Source organism: Neltuma alba, unplaced genomic scaffold, assembly GCF_004799145.2.
Source record: "Neltuma alba isolate B1F8T4 unplaced genomic scaffold, ASM479914v2 tig00003186_pilon, whole genome shotgun sequence".
In the NCBI taxonomy this organism is placed as follows: domain Eukaryota; kingdom Viridiplantae; phylum Streptophyta; class Magnoliopsida; order Fabales; family Fabaceae; genus Neltuma; species Neltuma alba.
This window is the reverse complement of record NW_021633177.1, coordinates 245,719-259,366: the sequence shown is the minus strand read 5'-3', so window position 1 is coordinate 259,366 and position 13,648 is coordinate 245,719. Positions and strand designations below refer to the sequence as shown.

Here is a 13,648-nt window from a genome sequence, read left to right as displayed (position 1 = left end):
CCAATCCCAGCGTTCCTCACTCCCTTCCCCTGTTCGCAGCCGGTCTTCCACGTCTCCGACAAGTGGGCCGGGGCTTAAGCCCAAACTTCTCTATCCTCTCACCCAGGACATGACTGAATGCCCACTTATATGAAAAGTGTCAAGTGACTGCTTAAATGGATGTGGCTAAGTTCTAACATAATCCTACTCAATGTTTTGCAAGGAATATATTAAACCCTGAAACTTCTCTATCCTATCTCCACGACACAATGCTTTTTAATCCTTGTTCCTCTTAATCGACGGCCAAAATAACAAGGTAAATCAGGAATTTTCAAAACATCCCATTTTGATTGGAAAAGAAAAACCTCTAGACTGAAGTTAGAAATACTCCCAAATGCCGACCCGTAGATTAATAACCCTATTGAAGACAGGTACTGTTTATTATTATTATTATTATTTTTAAACTGTTATATAAAATAACGAATACTATCATTATCAGTAAAATTATTTATATTTCTAGTGTCCTTATCCCAGGTATTTTTATTAGCACTTGCTTTTACTGAGAGCTTATCATTGTGTTTGGGCCTGAGGACACAAAAGTGACTTGCTCTTGTGGTAAGCCCGTTTAGAAGGTTGGACGCTGATTGGGGAAGCTTATGAGCATCGCGTTTTGGTACAAAAAGCTAGATTCAAAGGCACTTAGCATTAGGCTAATCTGCGGTAACTCATTCAAGTGAAAATCTTGCTTAGGACCATTGGAACTGTCAGATTTTTATTTTTCTCTCACTCCTCCCTCATTTGTCTGTCATTATTTCATCCAAACTACTCTGCCTCATACGCCGAAACCTAGTATTATGTAAATTTATTTTTAACCATTTATCATTATTTAATAAAACTCATACTCATTTGCTATTTTTACAAATTAAATTTGCTAATTTAAATTCATTGTATTGTGTAAATTCATTTCTTTATTATTTTTTATTATCTAATAAAACTTATACCCATGTTGGTAATTATATAAACTAAATTTATTTTTATTCAATCATAATCCAAATAACTTTTTACTCAATCTAACTTTCACAAACTAACTTTTATAAAATCCAATCCAAATACAATTCATATCAACATATTTAACTTTCACTCAATCTAATTCTTTCGAAAGTCAAATTAACAATAAACTATTTTTTCAATCGTTAATCCAAACAGACTCTATATATGGCTCAAAGGTGGAAAGCGCTTTCTCACAGTAAAGATTGTGTATTTTATACCTCAAGACTTGTGTGATGGGCGTTAAATTGCCCAAATAAAAAAAAAATTAACACTCACTCTTCCATGTATTAAATAATTTTAAATTAAGAAAAAATTTACTTATTCCTATCATGATTTATTATAAATTATGCATTATACATTGACGATATTGACTAGCACCGGTTTCCTGAAAAAGTAAAGAGCACCTTCAATTGCTGCATAATTTCATCACGGGTTACATGGGGATTTTATGTAGCTGATATATCCGGTTTGCATTCCTCGATCCTCATTATTTAAGTAGGAACCCAAGCTTCAAAAAATTGCGGTCCGTTTTTATCTCAATCGGATCCATATGTGGACAAAATGAATCGCTCATCCTCTCACCGGAGAAACGAGCGTCAAAAAATTGTAGTCCCTTTCTATCCCAATCGGATCCATATATGGATAAAATGAATCCCTCATCCTCTCGGCGTAGAAACGAGAAGCGCGGAAAAGATACCACAGAAGGTACCACAGATCCACCCACCCTCTCTGTTTTAGGGGATAGACGCAATCAAAATAGCAATTCAATGAACTTTCTTGCAAAATAAATCGAACTTACAGAAGGTATATAAATAAACTACTAAAAGAAAGAACCGCCAATTGTGCGCGTTGGATTTACCAAGAAAATTCTGAAGCAGACTCACTACTAAACCAGAAGCTAGGCCAGAGAACTACTACAAGAATAGCACCCTCTCATTCTCTGCCACCAAACCTCATCGCCCCCTTCAGCTTCCTTGACATCAACAGTGAAGTTATATTCCTGATCACAGCCCATGTAAGAATCACACATTAAGTAAATAGTAGAGGATTTTTTTTTCCAACTTCAGAGGGAGCAGCAAAATCCAGTTTTGCTCTCAACTTCCGTTGAAGGGAAACCCTTTTAGTAGCAAGCAACAAGTTATTCTTAGTATCACCGACAACAAGCCACCATCCCTCCTCCTTGGCTTTGGGATACCTGGGAGCATCAACAGGTCCTACTTCAGTCCTCCCCTCAAGATCACGTTCAAGAGTCACTAGGACTGTTACATCGTCCCCAGCCCACACAGTCACTTTCCAGTACCTCGTATGACATATCGATATCAGGGAAACGATTGCAAAACTGTGCAATATCTGACGGCTGCGATTCAGACATCTGCGATAGTTCACACCTCTAGTCATCCTCCATCTCCACTAAATCAAACACCGATTCAATTTTCTTAGGGTGCTCCAGGCATCTCTTAGCAAGCTCCTTTGTGAAGTGGGGAAGCTGTAGAGCATGGAATCAGTATTCCACAGTCGCTGTGTCACCATTTGACTAACTTCCATAGTAAGAAGAGATAGGCTCAGCCATCCATTGCTTGAGATCACATCAACCATTGCCCGGAGCAGCCTATTTGCAGAAAGAAGCACTTCACGCTGGTCCAATGCGAGGTTCCCACCTATAGGTTGCCAGGAGAAGTGGGCCTGAAGTAAAGCATTAGCTTTGATGTGGGGGTCAGTGACTTTAGGGTTGTCAAAAGAAAATCTCTGGTGATTAATCAACCTACGAACCACCTCTTCTTCCCCAGGTCGTATGGAATCTGAGCATACTCTGAGGCAGAGGATAAAACCTCCAACAGGCCTTTGATCCTCGTTTTAGATGGCAGAGAGGAAGAAAACCGTTCAATAGTTGTGTAACTGATGCAATGGTATGATGCTATCATCCCAAGATTTTGTAATTGGAGATTGACAAAAAATATGGTGGCAAATTGAAAACAGGTGAAATTACCTGACGGGAAATTGTATTTCACCCTAATTTTTTATCATCAAGGGCAGATTATCCATGTCAAGCGTTCTCAGAATAGAAATGTAATTACAATGAAAAAAGTTTTTTGTTATTCAGTTGTATCTCATTTTAAGTCTGCCAATCTATTTCAAGCCTTACGTGGATGTAATAAAGAAAGTTTAACATCCACAAAGTTTTAAATATTCAGATAAGGTTAGGATATTTCAAGAAATTCCTCAAAACTCAGGTCCTCTGAGCTCATTGACTGAATTTTCCTCTACTTGCACTTGCGTCATAACTCATAGCCCTCTATCACTTATTTTCAATCACAAGCCCTAGGTTTCTTTATAAAGTGCATCAATTCATGATTTTGAACAATATGCTCATCATGCAAATAACATTAGCTAATTTTCTAAAATGAAAACCCAAAATCCAATCCAGCAATTTTTTAGGGAAAAAATTCAAGATTTTGCAAGCACCAGGATTAACCTAAAAAGTTGAAAATAAGTCTCCTTCTGAAATGGATGGTAGCTGACCATCATAGTAACCCCCCCGGCTCTTTTTAATACTTCTTATGTGTAATTTTCATAGTGATTATTTGCAGCGATTTTGAAGAGTTATGTAGGTTCAGGTAATGGTGATCAAAATTTGCGTCCTCAGATAAACGGACACAATATCAAAGTCAAATTTGAAGGGTTGCATAGCGTCAAATGCAAGTCTTAGACACAAATGTCTACAGCTTTCTTTTTGAACTGCGTAGGCTTCATAGTTTGGAGACATGAAAAGGCTTAGGAACCTCTTAGTCAAAGTTTATAATGCTATCAGCACTACTATTTCTAAAATGCAATACAAGTTATATCTTAGTTATAAACAAAATTCCAACGATTTTCCATGTGTTTATTTTGTCAAATTCCTTATTTATCTAGCAGCAGATTTTCAAAGTTATGCTAGAATGAGACATGGTAATTATTTCAATGGATAGCTAAAATCCAGACTGACAGACAAGTGCCAAAATCAAACAATGATTATTAAAAGAACTTAAGCTAAGGAGTGGTTCTCCATTGGTAGATGGTATATTCTGATGTACAGTTGTATTATTCTCTAATAACTTGTATCCATAAAGGTCTGATATATTTGCAATCCAATTTGCTGCTTTAGGAAAGGAGCACTAACAAAAGGCCTTCCAGTAGAGTACTCAAACCTGCTATCACATAGGTGCTGAATTTAGAGGCTACAGGGGAATGCCCATGATGGAAAGAAATACATATATATATATATATATAGGTGCCAAGAAAGAGAGGTATATGAGACTATAGAGGTGAATTATGGCAATTCACATAGATGGCATGCCACTGGTAATGGAAGGTTCCTACTTGGTTGACCAAACAAAGCTAGAGAGAGGCAAGCTCTAAAGGGAAAGGCCACTGTTACTTCCCTGCTACAGCAATGTTCAGGCGTTCCAAGACAAGCAATCAAAGACACGAAATTACCAAGATCCCAGTCCCCGTCTCTTACAGGCCAACAGCAAGTTGGCAGGCAACCAGGTGAACCCTTCTTTCTTACAATATCTAAACCTTCATTTTTCTCTGCTCTCGTACGGGGTCCAAAACAAAGAAAGGTATTAAACAAATCCTCCAAGAACAACTAATCAAGTCCAAGTGCACTCTTCCCTCTTGCAATCTTCTCAACTACAGTACGGCACATACATGATCTGCTTAATCTAGAAAAGTATGAGTCTCATAGATTAATAGCAAATATGCTATGAGTTCTCTACAGAAATTCTAGCTTCCGGACGTTAGAAGATTGGTTTACATTCCACCAAAGCTAATAAACATTGTCCTGGTATATTTTTAAATTATGCAAGATAGGGTGTAAAGCATTTTTGTCTGTAACAACAACGATGACTATTACATCCTTCCAGCCGTCTTTGGTTCTTCCGACTAACCTTTGCAAACTGCTCCAGTAAGATTGCACATTCTTCCTCAGTAGCAATTTGGGAGTCAAGTGCCTGCTGCATCTTAAAATCTACAGAATCAGTCAACACATCTGCCTCCCTCAATGAATTCATGCAAGCTTTTTTCTCCTTCTCAACAGCCGAAAGGTCTTAGCTGACCCTTTCAGCCCTTTCAAACTCTTCAGCTTCACAGGCTTCTTCCAACTGCTTTTCAAGTTCCATGTACTTAACAGAAGCAAGATTCACATTCTCAAAGGCTTTTCTTCTATTCCTGATCGAATCCTTCCGGACAGCAGAAACAGAGGCTACCAGTTGACGGGCATTGTTAAGTTTCTCATCTATCCTCGACTTAATCTGCCGAAACTCTGGCTCAGACAAAGAATCATGAGAAGTTTTACTTCCCAGAGAAGTTTCTTCTTCTTTATGATTAGAATTAATCTCAGATTTGGAATTATCATGAGAAGATTCACAGGCTGGTGGGATAACAACAGCATCCGCGGGGATCCCTGGGGGATGGGACGGAAGGGCATCCACATCAGGCAAGGAATTGGCGTTTTGCAAGACATCAAGGGTATCAGAACCGATGTGACTAGGAATCGGAATAGGATGTTCAACTGGCGGAGAAGGAAGATGAGGCAGATCATCAGAAACGATGTCTCTACATATCCTATCCTCAAGCCGGCTTGCTTTTTCCTTCTGGAACTCTGCCTCGTGGTAGTTGTTGTGACCGGTTGGGGTGAAGAAGACCGGTTGGGCAAGTCCAGATTGGACCGAGCCCAAAACCGATCCAATCCGAAAACAAAAAACAAAAAAAAAAGTTTTTTTAATTTAAAAAAAAGGGGTGGAGGGAACTGATTGGGCCAAAGTTGGACTGAGCCCAATCGGTCATCGGTCCAATCCCTTATATATATATATAAATTTACATTAAATTAAATGAAATTAAAAAAAGGTGGCAGAACTGCCACGTGGCACGTTTGGCCAGGTGGCATGTGCGTTTGACATGTGGACACCGCCACCTAAAAGGTGGTGGTGCATGGAAGTCTTCAGCATGGCACGTGGTGTTCAGGCGCCGACGACACGACTGAGATCCAATTTTTTTCATTTTCTCAGTTTTTATTCTTCTTGGAACGTGTGTAGGCTTGTGGGACCTCCATTTTAGATGCGGTTTGTCTCTAAAAATCCCTAAATTCATAGGCTTTGTTATGGTATATAATTTACCTATTTTTTGGGTAATTTTGAATTTATTTTTGAGTATTTTAGTGTATTTCAGGTATTTTTATGTGGTTAAAAATTCTAGAATACCTCTAATAATTTATATTATTAAATTCCCAAAAAAGAGCCAAGGGGATTCAAGCAACACTGAAATTACTAAATATGATTCATTAAACCTCGTATTCCTGGACGATGAACCTGAGGAGGACCCTGAAGAAGACTCAGAGGAGTTAATGGAAGAACAAACACCTGAGGAACCTCAAGTGGTCTACGAAGATTCCAAACCTGAGTTGAAAACTTTATTCCCTATTGAACCCATTAGTGATGAACCTCATCTAGTCTTTAGAGATTTACTTGATCTTCCTGATAAAACTGAAGTTGAGGAAAGAGAAGAGGTGAATCAATTCTGTACCCCTGCTTTAGCTATGAGTATGGCTAAAAGAGATGCAGTTAAACTGACAAACATAAAAGGCATCAATGGCATGCTCGCCAGTTACATCCAATACATGACTGATAAGAAGAATACCGAATTCTACCTTAAAGTCATGATGGAATACATAAGAGCAACAAGGGTTAGAGGTGAACCTAAAGGCAAACCCATAAGGAAATCTTATTGGATTTGGTCTATAGAATTAGTTTCCTCCTTTATGACCAAATCATGCAAACTTAGAAAACTCAGGAACGTAATGCTTGATTATTGTCGTGCTCATATTAAATGATGTAATGTTTGTATTTGCTTTATTAATGTTTGTTATGTTAAGTTTTTGAGTTCATGCATTGTAGACAGACTAATGTCTTATTTTATTTAATGAAATTACTTAAATTATTGTTGAATGATTATTTGTGAATAATATATGTATGCTTTTTATAAGTGGGAGCTTTTAGAAGATGAGACTTCTAAGAGTCGTAATTTTTCTGAAGTGTTTATATAGAATTCTTAATAGAACATAGTGATTATTGCTTGTGTCGTGTGATGGAGGTACAAACGTATGCTTTTGATCACGAATCTTGTAGTGTCATTATTTTATGATCAAGGATAATATAAGTACATGACATTATATACTTTGTCGTGCTATATAATTGTAATGTTCTACAGTACGTCTTTCTTTTAGAGAAAACGTAGAATAATGTGGAATAAATTTGTCACAGAATTGAAAATGGCAACCAAGAACGTAGAATAAAGGGGAAAAGCTTAACGAGGATAACTGGGACATATGGCACCAAAAGGTCCAATACATCTTGGAGGAATAACATGCTGTTGAACCTCCAACCACTACAATGGTCGAACCTGAAGCTGGGAATACGGTCCAATATAGGAGAGATCAAGAGGCTTACCAAGTTTGGAAGAAGAAAAATAGCATAGCAAGAATCACGCTTCTGAGTACAATGGCTAATGACATAATGTGGTGAATTTGAGAGGCACAAAACTGCACAAGCTATGTGGATAGCATTGAAGGATAAGTTTGGTGGTACTTCTACTACTAAACTCAGGAGGTTAACGATTAAGTTCGATACCTACAAACTTAAGCCAAACAATCCTATGAAGCAACATCTGAGAAAGATGGCGAACATGATTAGAGAACTTAAGGAAGCTGGACATGTTCTGTCTGATGTATAGCAAGTGCAGGCTGTTATCAAATCGCTCCCTGCTAGCTGGGAGCATATGAAGGTTAATCTGACCCATAATGAAACATCATTACTTTTAATGATCTAGCTAAGCACTTGGAGCTAGAAGATGAACGTTTAGAGGCTTATAAGACCTTTGGACAAGCTTATTACACTGAGGATGCTAGCACTTCCCAATCAAGGCCCAATTCTAAGAGGGGCAAGAAGTTCCAAAAGAAAGGGAAGAAGGGTGGTTCTCAACCCAAAAAGGGAAATAAGCAATTCAAGAAGAAGGGAAAGAAAGCTGGGAAGAAGAAGCTAGACCTGAAAAAGGTCAAGTGTTTTGCCTGCTAGAGAATGGGCCATTCTGCATGTGACTGTTCAAAATAGACTGAGATAAAAAAGGTATTAGTGAATTATGTGAATTCATATGTTTCATGTGTTCTAGTACTGTTTTTCTAACAGAACCTGTTTCTTCTTCTTGGATTACAGACTCAGGTTGCACAGACCACGTAACCAGGGATCGAGGATCCTTCATCAAGTACCGTTAGTTACCATATCAAAGCAAGTGGCTTTACGTTGAGAATAATGCGAGAATCGAGGTTAAAGGTTTTGGCACCTGCAAATTTATTTTGCGTGGTGGTAAGACCTTGATACTCCATGATGTGCTTTACGCTCCTGACATCCAGCATAACTTGATTTCTGTTCTATGTCTTTTAGAGTTTGGGTTTGACATAAACTTTCATGGTAAAGTTACAAACATTTTAACCAATTCAATCCTTTATGGTTCAACTTTCTTATTTAAAAAGTTCTTTGTTTTGGATGTTGTTGGTGATTTTAATCATAATGAATGCTTTACTATTTCTTCGAGTAATGTTGACATAAACACCTGACATGCTAGACTAGGACATATTCATCAAAATAGAATGATTAAATCAGCCAAAGAAGGTTTGTTAGGTGCTATTCTGAATATGAAAATGTCACTATGTGAGAATTGTCTAGTTGGTAAGGTAACAAGAAAGGCTTTCGGTAAGGGAACAATAGCTGAAAATCCATTGCAATTAATCTATTCTGACATATGCGGTCCAATGAATATGAGGGTGAGACATAGAGTTTGGTATTTTATTACCTTTATTGATGATTTTTCATGATATAGTCATGTCTATTTGTTCTCACATAAGTTTGAAGCGCTAGAGTGCTTCAGATAATACATAAACGAGGTAGAGAATCAAATTGACAATAACATTAAAGCATTACGCACTGATCGGGGTCATGAATATATATCTGAACAATTCAAACAGTTCTGTAAAGAGAAAGGGATAATTAAATAATTAACTATCCTTGGTACTCCACAACAAAATGGAGTTGCCGAAAGAAGAAACGGAACTCTTCTAGATATGGTTAGATCTATGATGGTTCAAACAAACCTGCCAATTTCATGTTAGGGTGATGCTTTATTAATGGCGACCTTTATACTTAACCGTGTGCCTTAAAAATTAGTCACTTTCACACCCTACAAGTTATGGGTGAAATGCAAACCAGATCTAAGCATCCTAAGACCTTAGGGGTCAGCGGCGTATATCCATGACAATTCCCGTAAGTACGGAAAATTAGAAGGAGGGGAAAGAAATATATCTTTATAAGGTACTTTGAACAATCAAAGGGATACGTTTTCATTGGCAAAAATGAAGATGGAGCGGTGACTGAAATAGAATCAAGAGATGCAACATTCATTGAGACTGAATTTCCTAATAGAGGAGATGTTGACCGCACTGTTTCTCTTTATGAGACACAAGAACAAGACAGTGCAAAACAAATTGACAAACCAAAATCATCTAGGTATGTCAGTCTGAGTGGGAGCCAAGAAAGATCAATACCGAGACCTGAATAAAGAAAGAAAGATAAATAAACAGCTCCCGTTAGAAGGAGTAATAGGAAAAGTATTTTCAAAAGACGCTTTCAAATAGAAGGAGAATCTTTCTTAGTTACTCCAGAAAGGGATGATGAGCCCCGTTCTGTACGAGAAGCCTTGTCAAGTCCTGTCAAGGAGGAATGGAAGAAAGCGATGGAAGAAGAAATAGACTCAATGAACAAGAACCAAGTTTGAGTGTTAGTTGATCTTCCAAAACGGCGTAAAGCCATTAGGAATAAGTAGGTTCTCAAGATTAAAAGAAAAGTGGATGGATCAATTGACAAATATAATGCTTAATTAGTGGCTAAGGGATACACACAACAGGAAGGCATAGATTATGAAGATACATTCTCATCTGTTGTGCGTTTCAACTCTATTAAACTTATTCTGGCAATAGTAAATAGTTTAGACCTAGAATTACATCAGATGGATGTAAAAACCGCGTTCCTGAATGGTGACCTAGATGAAGAAATCTATATGGAACAACTATTAGGTTTCATTGAAAAAGGACAAGAGAATAGAGTTTATAAACTCAAAAGATCCATTTATGAATTTTCACAAAGCAATAACCTCATATGACTTCCAGATGATAGAAGAAGGCCACTGCGTCTACATTAAGCAGTTTGAGGGTAATTTTGTTATATTATCCTTATATGTAGGCGATATACTATTGGCCAGAAATAGTCTAGATTCGGTGGTGGTTATTAAAGAATCGCTTTCATCGAATTTTGAGTTCAAAGATATGGGTAAAGCAGAGTATATACTTGGAGTTAAGATCTAAAGAAATCACTCAAAACAAATCCTCTCTATTTCACATGAGAATTACATCAACAAGATTCTTGAGCAATTTAACATGAAAGACTGCAATCCCATAAGTACCCCAATTGCTACTAGACTCCTTGAGTCTTGACATGTGTCTCAAAATCAAGTATGATAAAAAGAAGATGGAAAGAGTTTCATATGCCAGTGCTATTGGCAGTCTGATGTATGCAATGATATGTACAAGACCAAATATCTGTTATGCAGTGGGACTAGTAAGCAGATTCCAATCTAACTCTGGTGAAAAGCATTAGAAAGGAGTGAAGAGGATCTTGAGATACTTAAAGGGCACTTCTAATTATGTACTGTGCTACGAAGGAAGCGATATGTGCCTTGTTGGGTACTCCGATACTAATATAGGCAGAGATGAAGATGAACGAAGGTCAACTTCAGGTTATGCCTTCTTGCTAAACAATGGCACTATGTGTTGGAGCAACAAGAAGCAAACGTGTATTGCCTTACATTCAATAGAAGCTGAGTTTGTGGCATGTGCCACAATAGTGCAAGAAGCTTTATGGCTGAAAAGGTTTATAGAACACCTTGGATTTAGAGACAGGAGTACCAATACGGTATTAGTACACTGTGAGAATACTGCAACCATAGTCTATACCAAAGATCCTAAGTATCACAGCAAGACCAAGCATATTGACATCAAGGTTTGGCACTCTCACAGTTTTTAATGTTTAAATTTGTTATTCTATTATTTTTCTCCTTATTAAAATGCAGAATTTTATTGTAGGAGCGTAATCTTGCTAACAGATAGTAATAACTAATAAGAGATGAATACTGAATAATTCCAGTCTAAGATTTATTCACTAATGAATCTTTCTATTCTTTTGTTCATAGTCAAGCTATCTTTAGAGTTTTCCTTCTTGTTCCTACTTGCATTGTAAAAATTGAAGCATTTTCTCCTTGAATGGTAGATGTTTTCGTGATTGGGATCTTATGGCCTTGACATCTTTGTTGGGTGTGTATGATGCACGGAACAAACTTGTACTATATTTGTTATTTCAATCTAGTGCGGTTCTTGAATTCTTTAAAAGTGATGGGAAAAGCCCTCTTCTGCTTGGATTTGTTTGTTACTTGTCAGAAACATAGGTTTGGGTTCCTTTTGCAGAAAGAAGGCACATATAAGGGGGAAAAAAGTTCAATGCCATCTGCCACTTTTTTGGTTACCAAGCCCGAGGTTCTCTGCCATCAAAATTTGATTGTGACTATGCATATGTATGTTGATCAGTTTCCCTTCATTTGCTGCTTTTAGCATATTCTGTTAGTGGGTTGCCCATGTTGTTTATAAATATTTTATATTATTGCAGGTTCTTGGACACATCTGCTACCATATACTTGCAGCTGGTCTAAATGGCTACATGGCAACTGTTACCAACCTGAAGAATCCTGTAAACAAGTGGCGCTGTGGGGCTGCTCCAATCACAGTACTTCTTAATTCTTTTCTTATTCTTTGCTAGTATTTGATCCACGGTTCACAACTGTGGGGTAATTCATGATTTATTAGATTATACGAAATGCTTTCCGTGCTGGAGAATCTTTACTTGTTTTGTCTTTCATGTGATGCACTTTAGGCTATGATGACGGTGAAGCGTTGGTCGCCAAATCCTGGAGCTGTATCAATTGGAAAACCTGCTATTCATCCAGCCAATGTTGACTTGAGAGGCAAAGCATACGAGTAAGTCTCATTGTCATTCTGCGTTATGTTTATTTATATGTGTGCTAGTATATGGTAATTGCAGGTTTCTAATCAGTTTCATTAGTATGTCTGTTACTTGGTTTCATTTCTTGGGAGTCATCATCTGGCTTACTGTGAGTCATGGTCATGGTTGCAGGCTGTTGCTGCAGAACACATCAAGATTTCTTATGGATGATATCTATAGAAATCCAGGTCCACTTCAGTTTGATGGTCCTGGTGCAGATGCCAAGGCTATCGCTCTATGCGTTGAAGATATGGACTATATGGGCCACGTTAAGAAACTTCAGGAGTACCTTGACAAGGTTCCAACTCTTTATCTTAACAGTCTGTTTGAGCCATTTAAGACAATTTATCATCCAAACGTTTGCAAAATAGTGAACTGTTTGACTGAATCAACAGACAGGGGACCCAAACCTCATCATGATGTGCCGTATGAGGAGCATATCACTTTCCATAAATGATTATCAGCTCCTCTTTGGCATGATTTTATTTATTCTTCAGTTACATGTCTTTCTTTGATTGATAGATAATCTCTGTCTTTGTTATGCATTTACATCCAATGTGCTTCTCATGGCTTTCTCCTTGCCTCTTCAGGTTCGTACTATTGTAAAGCCTGGATGCCCTCAGGATGTTTTGAAAGCAGCTCTTAGTGTGATGTCTTCTGTTACAGATGTTCTAACCACTATGTCTCAATCTTCTGTAAACAGCATGGCATGACCCTTCATGAGTAGTATATGCACGATGTATTTTCTCTGAAAATTTTCCAGCATAATTGCCTTACCTCTTTTATTTTATTATGTTTTTATATTAGGCCTAGAGGTTGGTGGTAATAAAGATTTAGATCTGATACATTGGGTGCATTTCAATGTCAAAGTTTTGAATTCTTTCGGTACTTGTAAGCGGGATCCTAGACCTAAGAGTTCCGTGTGGCATTTTTTGGAAATTTGGTTTAGCTTGGTGACTCTGATTATTTCTCCCGTCGTCACCCCAAAAGAATTTCAGTGTTCGTTAATCCTTATTCCTCGTAATCTTCGGCCAAAATAACAAGGTAAATCAGGAATTTTAAAAACATCCCAATTTGATTGGGAAACAAACCTTTATATAGGCTAAAGTTGGAATTATCTTCCAAATACCAACTCGTAGATAGAAACCCTTGGGTTTGAAAATAGGTGCTATTTTATTATTATTATTATTTTAGAAAATAACGAACATTATCATTATCAATAAATTTATTTATAATTATAATTTTCTTATTCGAAGTATTTTTTTTTTTCCGTGAAAGAAGGAAAAGCGGGGTCGAGCCCTTTACGCGATCGTGATTATCCTTCCAGGTCTTCCTAGACCTTCACCATCTTTCCTTATGCGGGCTTCCAACTTTCCTTGGGAGGAGACTGCCAAATTCTTCGCTGTAAAGGCCGGTTAGGACAT

At 37.6% G+C, this 13,648-nt stretch overlaps 1 protein-coding gene across 1 annotated transcript; it reads left to right on the top strand.

Moving 5' to 3' along the window:
* Positions 1–10,841: 10,841 nt before the first annotated feature.
* On the top strand, positions 10,842–13,190 carry LOC114740586 (pyrophosphate--fructose 6-phosphate 1-phosphotransferase subunit alpha-like). Its single transcript, XM_028928758.1, has 6 exons — positions 10,842–11,187; positions 11,651–11,739; positions 11,832–11,948; positions 12,096–12,199; positions 12,357–12,522; positions 12,815–13,190. Exons 1-6 carry the CDS (start codon positions 10,842–10,844, stop codon positions 12,935–12,937), a joined length of 945 nt encoding a protein of 314 aa, XP_028784591.1. The 3' UTR covers positions 12,938–13,190.
* The last annotated feature ends 458 nt before the right edge of the window (positions 13,191–13,648 follow it).

What these genes read in the sequence shown, in the direction of transcription:
- LOC114740586 (XM_028928758.1), top strand. Translation starts at nt 10,842, where the DNA reads ATGTGCCTTGTTGGGTACTCCGATACTAATATAGGCAGAGATGAAGAT. An exon ending in GTGGGGCTGCTCCAATCACA is followed by an intron (nt 11,949 to 12,095) that starts GTACTTCTTAAT and finishes GATGCACTTTAG; the next exon opens with GCTATGATGACGGTGAAGCG. An exon ending in TTGAGAGGCAAAGCATACGA is followed by an intron (nt 12,200 to 12,356) that starts GTAAGTCTCATT and finishes TCATGGTTGCAG; the next exon opens with GCTGTTGCTGCAGAACACAT.